Below are 13,921 nucleotides of genomic sequence, written 5' to 3' on the forward strand. Positions count from 1 at the left end.
AACTCTTCAGGGAAGGGACTTTGTTCTCATTGGACCCAGTACAATAAAGAACCTAAGTGGTCTGTTAAATAGTGATAGATTACTCATGCTTAAAGTTAAACACTTTCTTAAATGCTTTGCTGAATCTGGGACCTTGTCTGTAAAATGCCTTATTACTGTTTAATTTTCTCTAGTTCTGTTATTTTTTAAACATTTAATTGGTTGGTGATAGTGTTTTGAGTTTTCCTCTTTGTCCTGCTTATTAGATTTTAATATACGATTTATCTTTTGTTGTTGACAATCATCAGTGTGTTATACAGTTTTAAAATGTTAATTCTTGGTCTACTCCTGCTATCTCTGCACACTCGTTTTCCCTTGATGTTTATGGGAGATTTTAGTGCACAAAGCCTGCAGTATCAGACCATATGTTCTTAAAGAAATAAATACATATACAGACTTGGGCAAAAGGCTCATAGTGAGATGAATAAATATGCTGGGCTTGATTCTCAATTACAGTAAGGCTTTGGCAGTGTAATGGGGCCATAGCCCTTTAAGGCCAAGTTACAATGCTTGAGCAAAAATGTAAAATGGTCTTAGAGCAGTGGTTCTCAACTCTGGTCCACCGCTTGTTCAGGAAAAGTCCCTGGTGCGCCACGCTGGTTTGTTTACCTGCCACGTCCGCAGGTTTGGCCGATCGCGGCTCCCACTGGCCGCGGTTCACCTTCTAGGCCAATGGGGGCTGCAGGAAGGGTGGGTAGCAAATCCCTCGGCCCGCGCTGCTTCCTGCAGCCTCCATTGGCCTGGAGCGGCGAACCGCGGCCAGTGGGAGCAACGATCAGCCGAACCTATGGATGCAGCAGGTAAACAAACTGGCCTGGCGCGCCAGGGGCTCTCTCTGAACAAGCAGTGGACCAGAGTTGAGAACCACTGTCTTAGAGTAAATAAGAATAAGGCCCAATTTTTAATGATGTATGTACTTACACTGTATGATCATTATTCTTATATATCTGTAAGTATGTTATGTAATGCATAAACCTTATATATAATGGTCACCTGCCTGGCATAACTCTCTTCAAATAACACCACTCTGCTTACACTAACTGCAATTTTATTATAAAAAGATATTTTAAACAATGTCTACTGAAAACAAAAACTGACTCAAGGAATGATGATTCGGACTAAATTTCTTTTCTTTTTTTAGTTTCCAAAATAATTAACATTAACCACAAATTTCTCCTTTTTTAATTTATAAGCAAATGTAGCTGGCAGTCAACTGTTTTCCATAATAACTATTTTGTCAGTTTCTTTTAATTTTCTCAATTTGATTTTCTGAACTTCACACAGAATTATACCTTATAAAAGAGCAATAATGAAGAGCCTCATTAGGCTGCTTTCTTTTTGTTACTTCTATTGAGGCAATTCCATTTAGAATTCAAAGTATAGAAATGATAATTAGTGCTTTTAGTGATTATGGAGCACTCTGAAATGGTTTGCTTGAAAAGCACTCTAGAAATGCAATACTGAATTGTAACCTTTGCATATGGCCATAAGGAAATATTACATGTTACAGTGTTTAATCAGAAGATGAAATAACTTTTTGCCTCACAACACTGCACCCAAGTAGAAATTACATTTACATATTTTAGATTAATTAACTTATATACATGTCTATATACATGTCTATGTCATCCTGATAGGACTCTGTACTTTACTACGCAATCATTTTATTTGACTAAATCGATTTCAATAATCAAAACTAGGCAAGCCAACAGACAACTATTTCTAAAATGAGATGACCACTACTGGATTAAGTGAGCTCACAAAAATGCAGGCAATTTTAATCTTAGCATTTGTTCCAGTCTTTTCAGCACCTCAGAATAACCTTGAGACCATTCCTCCTTGATTGTGAAGGAATTCATTGACTACAATGTGTTTCTCTTAATGAACATTTAAATTGTACAATTAAATATTAAAGGATAACTTTTTTCCCTTCCTAAATGATGTAAGAGAATTGTTAGATTTTTTTCCTTGAACTTGGGAGGATTTTCATTACATCAGCGGGAGGTTAGGCTTATTGGTTCCACTATCACATTCTGTCTTTTTACAGAATTTTCTATCTTCATACCTTAAAGTATATGCCAAGAAAGTGACCTTTTGTCAATTGTAATTATGTATTTGAAAAGATTTAAAGAGCAATGCTGAGAATCTGCTCATTAATTTCAAGAAGCTTAACAATGATATGAGACACATAAGTTTTCTTAAGAATAAAGACAGTCTCTTACTTGGTCCTCAAAGGAGAGTGCCTGTGCAACATCTCTTGGAAATCCATCAATAACTATGCCTTCTTCATCAGGAATCTGCATTAATCTCTGCTTTATCTCAGTTATGGTTGTTTCCTTTCATGGAGAGAAATAGTTTTGAAAGTTTTTTGGTGATGCATATTAACGCAGCATGTAAAAATCTTTACAGAATAAATACCAAAGAGATGGTATTTCTTAGGTGAGTTGTACCTGAGGGGCCAGTTCTCCTGTAGTAATTATTTTAGCAATTAGACTCCATTTTCTATTGCTGCTTGTATTGTGGATCTTCTTCCTTAACAATTCACCAACTGATATGTATTCAAATCCATAACGTTCTGCTATTTTCAAACTTTGTGTTCCCTTCCCACTTCCTGGGCCACCTATTGTAAAGATAAGCAAAAAATAGAGCTTTCATTCGGAATGTCAAATTCACTATGACACCTCTGTCATCAGCACCAATTTCCCAATGTACTATCAAATCAAATCCTACACTTGTTCCATGGTTAGCACTCTCATCAAAGTTCAGTGGAAGTGGATTTATTGCAGGACTGAACCTAAAGTTAACAATCTAAAATAGAATATTTGCATGAGTCAAAAAAACAGATGAGCTTGTTCTTTCTGGGCTTGATTCTCCATTCACTTACCTCCCTTTACTAACCACTTTAGTGGAGCTTTTCCTGGTTTATACAAGTGTAAGGAAGAAGAGTATCAAGGCCTCTTCTCCATTTCGGTTAAGGAAAGCTATAACAGAATCCAAATGGAGGGACAGATATTCTGATGCCCTTATTCACATTAAAAATGTACCTTAGTCTAAAAGTGGTCCCACTGAAGTCAATGGAACTACTCATGGAATAGGAGTATCAATGTCTATTCCTAAATATGTCTGCAGAAAATTCTGGAGTTTGTAAAATGAACATACTTCCAAATGTTAAACGAGCGGAGAAGGTATAAGTGAATTGGTATATTTAATGATTTCTGTCAAAGCATACACACTTCAGGTACCACAAGAATTTTAGAACCATTTAGAATTAGTTTTGTTCTTCTGTGTACTTTTTAAAATAAAGTAATACAGTGGAAGCAAATATTAATATCTGAGATAACAGATAACGAACTGGTTATGAGGGATAACGTATCTCTTCCTTATATTACCTATGTTAGTCCCATAAACCTTTCTTAAGGATTTATATAATTAACAAATACCTGTTGGAAAGATTACACCCTAGGATATTTCTCCATGTGTGCTACAAAATAGCATGACTTAGGGTTAGATAGTAGTGGGCCAGATTCTGCCATTGAAATCAGTGGGACTACTGGTGGAGTGAGAAACTACTGAGTGAGAATAAGGATGGCAGAATATAGCCCTATATATATTGTAATAGGTAATTATTAAGTAATTTTAAATATACTCTTATGAATTTGCAAGGCTTTATTACTGGCAACAGGGTATCTATTTATAAAGCACCTATCAACTGGGAATCAAAACATTTTACAAGGTTTAAAGGTTGAACAGAGTTGCCAAAGAGGGACAGTCAATTCAGTTCCCTATCCTTCAACTGGGAGATTCAAAATCTTCCTGAAATCACCTAACTGCAACAGAGCAATAATTAACAGGCAGAATAAATATAGATAATATTGTCTGATATAGCAAATTTGGTGATGGAGGAAAAAGTTTGCCTTATTCTATCAGAGCTGCACAGGATATTTGATGTGAAGAACTAGGAAAAAGATCACCCATTAATATCCCCTTTATTAATACTGAAAAATCTCAATCTTTACTCCTAAATTTTCAAAAGAGCTGAAAGAAACCACACAGCTGAACAGAGGAGGGTTTCATTCTTATCCTCAAGAAAACTTTCCTTTGCTATGAAACACATATTAAAAAGGAAGTGCACACAGTCCTGTATTTCTATGCTTTCATCTTCATTTTGTGCCCCCAAAAAATAATTAAGCCACAAATTGTAGGGTATCAAAGGTTCACAACCCCCTTCTCATATCTGAAGTAAGTTTATCAGTCAGAAAATTACACTTATACCAAACTGATTTATGAAACAATGAGTTTATTCTCTGAACTTTTCCTAAGTTAAGAGGACTAGGACAAAATTATTTCCCATGTCAAATAATTATCTGTTTTCCTCTTTTGCAGAGTTGATGTTCCTAGTTCCTTGGTATGACTTAAGTTGACAAGTATGTTTACAAAGAGGGAGGAAATTGAATTTGGTTGATTTTTTTGGATAATGTACAGAATTTGAAATGTTGGAGATAGTTTCCAACAGATGATGTATAGATGCATTGAGGATTCTTTGTCCGCTAAGCTTCAGAGCCATTCAATGGGGGCAAGTCAGCCCAATGGCTGAAGTAGCTTTTGTGGGCTGCTTACACAGTTTCCCTTTAGATGGAAAACAGAAAGATCTTCACAGCACCCTGTCATAAATATAAAGGGAAGGGTAACCACCTTTCTATCGAGAACTATAAAATCTCTCCTGGCCAGAGGCAAAACCCTTTCACCTGTAAAGGGTTAAGAAGCTAAGATAACCTCGCTGGCACCTGACCAAAATGACCAATGAGGAGACAAGATACTTTCAAAGCTGGGGGGGGGGAGGGGGGAACAAAGGGTCTGTGTGTCTGTGTGATGCTTTTGCCGGGAACAGATCAGGAATGGAGTATTAGAACTTGTTAGTAAGTAATCTAGCTAGAAATGCATTAGATTTCCTTTTGTTTAAATGGCTGGTAAATAAGCTGTGCTGAATGTATATTCCTGGTTTTGTGTCTTTTTGTAACTTAAGGTTTTGCCTAGAGGGATTCTCTATGTTTTGAATCTGATTACCTGTAATGTATTTACCATCCTGATTTTACAGAGGTGATTCTTTTACTTTTTCTTTAATTAAAATTCTTCTTTTAAGATCCTGATTGCTTTTTCATTGTTCTTAAGATCCAAGGGTTTGGGTCTGTGTTCACCTATGCAAATTGGTGAGGATTTTTATCAAGCCTTCCCCAGGAAAGGGGGTGTAGGGCTTGGGGGGAAGACGTCTCCAAGTGGCCTTTTTCCCTGTTCTTTGTTTAACACGCTTGGTGGTGGCAGCATAGGGTTCAAGGACAAGGCAAAGTTTGTACCTTGAGGAAGTTTTTAGCCTAAGCTGGTAAGAATAAGCTTAGGGGGTCTTTCATGCAGGTCCCTAGAGTTCAGAGTGGGGAAGGAACCTTGACACACCCATCCCTTGCTCCCTACATGCCATGAGGCAGGAAGCACGCACTGGAGAAAACTCCACCCTGTTCCAGGAGTGCACGCATACTGTGCATTTCTCCTACATCCAGTCTTCACCCACTTTATTTGTGCAATGGAACCACATTGATTCCACTGCATGAGGGCCTTCCATGGCCACAGAGTAGAGAGGCCTGGATTTGCTCTCTTATGAATAGGACGGCCATCTATTTGTTAAAATAAGAAAAATAAAAGACATTTGTGTTACTTCTCCATCTGCTGAAGGTCATAGAGCTCAAAGAATATGAAGGCTCTGAAATTTTCCCATGTTTTGATTTCTGCATTAGAAAGTAAGAGCAACAGGCTGAGGAAAACACCATTGTCTAGCAGTCGTATGAGGGGTATGCACCAGTAGCTATGAAAATGTGATGCTTTTTTGTTTTATGTGTATTGCCCTTTATATTTCTAAGAACTCTCCCTGTGTGCAGAGTTCAGCAGACATTTTGTTCTCAGCGCTTCTGCTGTATATCTTAGAGGAGACACACACAATATCCTCTCTCATGGAGATTGCATTTGGTCCCTTTAATATAAGTCCTTTTAGATTCAGAATCTGATTCTTCACTGCTTTGCACCTTGTGTAGTCATTTACACATATGCAAAGTAAATGCAAAATGGGCACAAAACACTACCACCAGTGTAAGTGAGAGGAGAAATCTGATTTGGCAGCAATTTACACTCATTTTGCACAGGTATAAATGACTAGATATGGTGCAAAGCATTGGAGAATCAGGCCCTGATATGGCATTTGGAAATCAGGCCCTCTTGGCACATGGAAATAGAACACCCTGACAACAAAAAACGTAATCCAGGCAAGTGAAATGCAAATGCTTCATGTCCACTGGACAAACTATTGACCTGGATTTAAATTATAGGTATACTGAGTGATTAGCAAATCTTACCTGAGGTTGAAAATTATCAGTTTGCTTGCAAATGCCATGAAGCAACAAGCAATGCTGAATTTTGTGAAAAATGTGTAATTAAGTAGTTCGTTCTTACTGAGCACATCAGACAACTGGCTGAGTGTAGCTAGAGATGAATTTTTCAAAGTAGTGGGCTGAAGAGGCACGCTTTCAAGCAGGATATGCTGGTTATTTAATGCATCAAGGAGTTTTAAGCGCAGGTCATATGAGACCAGTATTTTCTTCTCAAGGGATATAGCTTATCTAATTTTACAGTTCCCTTTTCTGTGGACAACTATATTTTCTTATCCAGCAACCAAACCTGAGACATAGTTTGCACTTGGACCATATTCTTTCCCTAACCGAAGTAGAAAGTTTACATTTAAACATTGTAGGCATCTGATTTATTCACACTATAAATATCAGTGCAGAGAGAATAATAATATGGGTTTGTCAAACAATTGACCCTCACTTCGCCTTCATACCTAAGACAAGGATGATTTTTGGTCGAGGTCTTGTAGGATCAAATACATCATACTCCTCAATTAGCTCAGCAGTTTCAGAAAGATCTGTGTCACTTTCTATGGAGAATTGGTGGATTGGAGGGAGTCGGTCATATCGTCGATAAGGAAAGTTAGGATTGTCAGGCATCACTGCAGAACAATAAAATAAATGGGAAAAAGTGGAAATAAATAGTAAAGTCAACATTACTTGTATTTTTTTATTACATGAGGTTGACACAAAGAAGACTAGTGTTGCTATATTAAGAAATATGGTGGTAACAAAATTTCTTCAATATCTCAAGTGCATTTTACTTACTAGAAGTATGTGGTATTGAGTCTCTCCACTCAGCTGGTTTATTCAATTTTAAACAATTAGTTCTTAGTTTATAAGATATCTTGAGTGTCTTTTTAAATTTACAAGCTTACATTTATGGTAAAGTACTTTTATTCTTCAATGAAAATCTGCCCTCGCAGACAGCAGGAAGGCACAAGCCTCTGAGCAGATGGCCCTCCTTATTTCCTATAGATCCCCTGGGATCCATGATTTTGGGAGTGGAAACTCCTTTCATGTTGCATAAAGATATTGGATAGGAGGAATAACTATGGCAACTTGAAAAGGAACTAATTACTGATCATTAATGTTACTAATATATGAATGGCATGTATTGATATGACAGATTTAGATTTACTGAGAAGCACCAGTTGTAATCATTTCTTCATATATGTTATAGTTAGTAAATTAATGTACAGCTCTAATAACTGTTTATAACATAAAGGGAAAAAATTTCAGTTCGTGTAAAGCAGTGTAGGTCCACTGAAGTCAATGAGTGTGTGGCTCCTGAGGACCAGTTAGAGATTTGGCCCAAATACTGTAAAGATCTGAGGCTGAATTATGTATATATGTAGATGTGTTACTCTCCCACAATGCAGCATATCCACACAACAAACATTCATCGTTTAGCTGCAGGATTATGGTGGCCAATTATGGCACGGTCAAGAGTGCTAGCAGCCAGGGAAAGAGCATGCGTCTGCATCCGCAGAGCTGCATTTCCTATGCATCGAGCACCAGGATGCCCCTTTTCAAATGTGTTGGCAAGGGTTGCATCCCCGAGCACTTCCCCAAACACTAGTTGAGGCATAATGCCTCCAGGAACCATGGCTTTGACAACACACTTCCCACTCTGCATCAAACTACTTCATCATAGGAGGCATAATTTTGATCAGTTTTCCCCCTATATAACAACCATTATGAGAAAACATAACAATCCACCCACTATTACAAACCAAAAAACAACAAACAACCACTCTTGAAAGTAGTTTTAAAATAAACCTGAAATGGTAATTTATTTAATTAAGTGCTCATTAATTGCTTGCACATTTGTTTAAAATATTTTGGCATATATCTGTCTGTATTTCTACAACTTTTCCCCCAAAGAAATGTAACATCTAATTTGTCATAGCAGTACAAAATAAAACTTGTGTACATATATATTTTTTAAATAGTGGATCTGAAACTGCCTAATATTACACTGATACACAAAATATTCAGCTCAAGGATATACATTACCATTCCTGAAAAAGGATCTTCTTGATTGTCCTCCATTGAGCGGTGGTAATGTCCTCTTTTCTTGACTAACAAATGTGTCCCATTTCACTTTTTCTGACCCTCCCAGTTCCTTCACTTTTTGTAAACAGCCTTCCAGATATTCTATTGGGTCATCAGGTTTGTAACACACTAATCCATTCAACAGACTCTGAAACATAACATCCAAAAATAAGTTATAGTTCCAAGGTTATGAAAATAAACACAAGCTTGTATTTTGAATTTTATTGCACCCATTTGTGCATTCCCTGCACCCCCAAAATCTCCAGTTCAAGTCGATGTTCGGGGCATTAAAGGAATGTAGGATTTGGGCCCACTGAGGTCACCAGTACGACTTAGAACATAAGGCTCCTAGGTATGTCTTTATTTTCCTGTTTACAAATGGAATGAAAGCAGAAAATAGTAACAAGTTTTCTTTAATCCTTCTTAGAACTACATCTCTGACTGGCAAATATATATAGTGTTTCTTGTACTAGCTAGATACGCCCTAAAGCTTATGTTTTCTAGTTTACTTGTTAGTTCAATAAAAATTTATAATTTTCTGAAAAACCAGTATGACTACAAACATTTTGCTCATATTAATGTTCGAGAGACAACACTATAATAAAAACAAGATAGATCTTAAAAGCCCTGACAGGGGCTCAAACATCATGTTGATGGATGTGGTATAAGAAGCTGAACTGACCACCAGCTACAGTCATTTAGAAAATGTCCATTGTGTAGTATTAATTGTAGTATTGCACTAATTGGTCCAGGATAAATGTGTATGAAGGGTAGGGTGGATTATGGGGTGTTATAACCACCTCTGGAGCAGACAGGATTGGTGAAAGGATACATGGGTAGATGGACCATTAGTTCCAATATGGCAATTCCTACTCCTAGCTTTTAACATATGCTTTAGGATGTAGTCCTTTCCATTGCATTTTTCAGCTTTCCTTGATTAGTGTGCATAAAATTCGGTGCTATAGTATAATACATGAAAATACCTTACATTCATGTTTCAATATTTCTCCAAGTGTTATTTTATAGCTACAGTTTATATAGTTATTTAAATGTTGCTTTTATATGCACTTGCATTTATAATATAGTAAATAATTTGTATGTATGAGTTACACCTTTTGTATAATCAAATAACTGAGCATTGCAACTATGTACATATTTCTGTGGGAGAATGCATACCTTTGTAGTACCAGAGCCTTTTATTTGCTAACACAAGTCTTGCATCTCTCTAGATGCACAATTGCCTGTATCCATAATTAAACCATGTATTTTTAAAACTTATGAATAAAACATAAACATAGCCTTTGCCCTATATATATGTCTTTTCAATCATTCATAGGGAAAGCCTTGTTTCAAACAGTATAAAAATAATATTTTCATACAGATCAGGCAGGAGATGATTTACTCAGTGGAAAAATCCACATTGTACTGGAAAAAGCAAATTAATGTTGATTAACAGATACACCAGGTAGCTTGCACTAAACCACTTCAACAATTTTATGTTTAAAAAACTCTCATGAAATAGTCTGGGTGATCGATCAGTCAGTGAATTGAGCTCTTGAACAATGGATGATCATTTATGCCTGAGTTTCTAGACAATCATTTCATTTTTCTATAGGAACTCATTGGGCATATGGGTTTTATCTAAGTGGGTTTTATCTAAGTGGGTTTTTTTAAAACCTAATTTTTTAAAAAGGGTTTGGTCACACACGACGTTTTCTACTGTTGGCTGAAGGACAAAATGATCACGGAAGAGATAATAATAGCATGCACATTCGCCTTCCAGCCAAGGCTGACAAAGCGCCCCAGAGTTACGTGGAATATGTGACTGACACACACATTCCCTAGTTCCCGGCCGCTGGCCAGGCTGGGACCGGAGCCCTGAGCGGAAGGGCGGGGGTGTTTCTGTGCTGCATGAGGCAAACCCAGCCCGGTCCGAGGAGCCAGAAAGCCCATGTTTGCAGCAGGGTCACCTGCAGGGCCGCCCCTGGCCCGGTGCTGACTGGGCGGGCGCGGCAACGCCCCGCCCGGCTCTTCTCAAGCTGAGGAAGAGGGTCGAGCGGTAGAAGCGCAGCCCAGATGCCTTCCCCGGCCCTCGGGCTACCCGAGCGGGCTCCGTCCCCTCTCTCCTGGCTCTGGGACGGGGAGCGGGCTCCAGCCTTCTCCTCCCGCCCAGCCTAGGACCCCACCGGCCCTGCCCATCCTGCCCCACTCCGCCCCCCCTTCGCCTACTTATCTCCCCCCACACACTCCGGGCCCCCTTTGGCCCCCTCCCTCCTACCCATCCTGCCTCCGCTCCGGCCCCCCCTTCGGCCCTCTCCCCTGCTCATCTCCCCCCCACGCACACTCCGGGCCCCCCTTGGCCCCCTCCCGCCTACACATCCTGCCCCCACTCGGGCACCCCTTTCCCCCTCTCTCCTGCTCATCCCCCCCACTCCGGGCCCCTTGGTCCCCTCCCTCCTACCCTCATTCCGGGCCTCCCTTCACCCCCTCTCCCCTGCTCACCCCCCCCCCCCACACACACATACACTCCGGGCCCCCCTTGGCCCCCTCCCGCCTATCCATCCTGCCCCCACTCGAGCATCCTTTCCCCCTCTCTCGTGCTCATCCCCCACACACCGGGCCCCTTGGCCCCCTCCCTCCTACCCATCCTGCCCCCACTCCGGGCCCCCCTTCACCCCCTCTCCCCTGCTCACCCCCCCCACACACACACATACACTCCGGGCCCCCCTTGGCCCCCTCCCGCCTATCCATCCTGCCCCCACTCGGGCATCCTTTCCCCCTCTCTCGTGCTCATCCCCCACACACCGGGCCCCTTGGCCCCCTCCCTCCTACCCATCCTGCCCCCACTCCGGGCCCCCCTTCACCCCTTCTCCCCTGCTCTTCCCCCCTCACACACTCCGGGCTCCCCTTGGCCCCCTCCCTCCTACCCATCCTGCCCCCACTCCGGGCCCCCCTTCACCCCTTCTCCCCTGCTCTTCCCCCCTCACACACTCCGGGCTCCCCTTGGCCCCCTCCCTCCTACCCATCCTGCCCCCACTCCGCCCCCCCCTTCGCCCCCTCTCTCCTGCTCACCCCCCCCACACACACACATACACTCCGGGCCCCCCTTGGCCCCCTCCCGCCTATCCATCCTGCCCCCACTCGGGCATCCTTTCCCCCTCTCTCGTGCTCATCCCCCACACACCGGGCCCCTTGGCCCCCTCCCTCCTACCCATCCTGCCCCCACTCCGGGCCCCCCTTCACCCCTTCTCCCCTGCTCTTCCCCCCTCACACACTCCGGGCTCCCCTTGGCCCCCTCCCTCCTACCCATCCTGCCCCCACTCCGGGCCCCCCTTCACCCCTTCTCCCCTGCTCTTCCCCCCTCACACACTCCGGGCTCCCCTTGGCCCCCTCCCTCCTACCCATCCTGCCCCCACTCCGCCCCCCCCTTCGCCCCCTCTCTCCTGCTCATCCCGCCCCCACTCCGGGCCCGCCTTGGCCCCCTCTCTCCTGCTCATCCCCACCTCCCCCGCCATCCGGGCACCCCTTGTCCCCGTGTATCCTGCCCATTCCCCTCCACTCCGGGCCCCCGTTGGCCCCCTCCCTCCTGCCCTCCCTGCCCCACTCGGCTGGCTCAGTCCCCCCTTCCCGCGCTGGGGTCCGGCCCAAGGCGCAGGAAGGGAGCTGGCAGCCCAGGGACTGCGGGGCCGGGGTCAGACGGGCTCTCGGCGCCCCGGGATGGATCCGGCGGAGTCACGCGGGTTCGCCCCGGGGAAGCGGCCCCCGGAATCGGTCCCCTGCCCGGGCTCCGCTCCTCGGGGCGGTCACTGGGCTCCGCCCTTACCTCGAAGAGCTGCGGGATCTCCCTCCGGGCCAGGTACTCCTTGGCATCGCAGGTGTTCATGCCGCCGGCTGCCGGAGAGGGGGGCGACGGCTCCGCGGTTGCTGCTCCTCCCCCGGCCCCGGGGGGCCTCCTCTCTCCCGTGTCCACGGCAGGAGCCGAGGGCTGCAGCGCGGCGCCGGCTCAGGCCACTGGCTGTGGCCGCTCCGGAGGGCAGAGACGAGCGAGAGGAGGCAGAGCCAGCCCCTTCCCCAGCTCCCCTGAGCACCGCTGCGGCCGCCCAGCCGTGTGCCGCGGGAGCCAGGCGCGCTCCACAGCTCAAGCGGGCGGTGTGAGTGGGTGGCTGAGCAGCGCACACCCCCTCCTGCGGGCTGCATCGCGCACACGGCACGGCCCCTTTCAGCGCTTCCAGGCACCGCTAGGCAGCCAAATGCGGCCACCTTACAGCTGGGTTATTAACCTGTACGTGCCAAAGGAGATCCCCCTAGCCCCAGTCCCCCTCCCCGCTGCACAGATCTGCCAGGGCATGTAGTCTGCAGACGGGGAGGAGGGGCACAGGGTCCGCTGGATCGAAAGCGTTTCCAGCGGACCACAGTGGTCAGGAAAGTTTCATAGGCTGCAATGCAGCCAGTGCAGATTGCAACCCAAGTCCAGGACGCGCAGTACTGGCACCAGCTGAGCTTCCGACCTCTGGCCGTGGTACTTAGTGCAGTTAATGATACACGTGTGTAACTGGGACACTGCTGTTACTGGGGGCCTCCAGTGGCAACCCGAAATGCTCCCAACCAGTGGAAAATCATCGCTTAGTTATTGCAGTCATCAGAAAATACATCTGTGCCATCTCCGTGTGAGTGGACGGCTGAGAATGGAGGAAGGGATGTGAGTGGAGGGTAGGAACAGGATAGCTCAGTGGTTTGAGCATCGGCCTGCTAAACCCAGGGTTGTGAGTGATTGAGGGGGCTATTTAGGGATCTGGGGCAAAAATTGGGGATTGGTCCTGCTTTGAGCAGGGGGTTGGACTACATGACCTCCTGAGGTCCCTTCCAACCCTGATACTCTATAATTATACCCATGATTACTCCAATTGGATAAATCCTATATTAACTAAATAGCAACATACCCTGTTAAGTAGCTCCTGTGAAAAATGTATTCTTTTTGGGGGGAGGGATAGCTCAGTGGTTTGAGCATTGGCCTGCTAAACCCAGGGTTGTGAGTTCAATCCTTGAGGGGGCCATTTGGGATCTGGGGCAAAAATTGGGGATTGGTCTTGCTTTGAGCAGGGGGTTGGACTAGATGACCTCCTGAGGTCCCTTCCAACCCTGATATTCGATGATTCTATGAGTGTGTCTGTGGATGAGCCGGCGTATGAACGTGTTTGTGAATACGTGCCTGTGGTACTAAAGAGATAGGGAGAGGGAGGCTGCAAGGGCAGGTACCTGTAAACACGGTGGTGAAGTCCATGTGCACTTACCAGTGAGTAACTACCTCAGTTCCAGTTAAATCTCCTAGCGCCTCCCCTCCTCTATGTGATCGATGATCCCAGCCAAGCCCTTGG

General features: G+C 44.2%; 1 protein-coding gene across 1 annotated transcript in view; it reads right to left on the reverse strand.

Moving 5' to 3' along the window:
- Positions 1-12,984, reverse strand: part of AK5 (adenylate kinase 5) — a 146,335-nt gene extending 133,351 nt beyond the window's left edge. Inside the window, exons 1-5 of the mRNA XM_037907662.2 lie at positions 12,370-12,984; positions 8,508-8,694; positions 6,923-7,090; positions 2,490-2,659; positions 2,262-2,375 (exon numbers count right to left, since the gene is read on the reverse strand). Coding sequence (XP_037763590.1) covers positions 2,262-2,375; positions 2,490-2,659; positions 6,923-7,090; positions 8,508-8,694; positions 12,370-12,429 — 699 coding nt within the window. The 5' untranslated portion in view covers positions 12,430-12,984. The remainder of the gene's footprint in view (positions 1-2,261; positions 2,376-2,489; positions 2,660-6,922; positions 7,091-8,507; positions 8,695-12,369) is intronic.
- Positions 12,985-13,921: the final 937 nt, after the last annotated feature.

Source organism: Chelonia mydas, chromosome 8 (genome assembly GCF_015237465.2).
Source record: "Chelonia mydas isolate rCheMyd1 chromosome 8, rCheMyd1.pri.v2, whole genome shotgun sequence".
Lineage (NCBI taxonomy): Eukaryota > Metazoa > Chordata > Testudines > Cheloniidae > Chelonia > Chelonia mydas.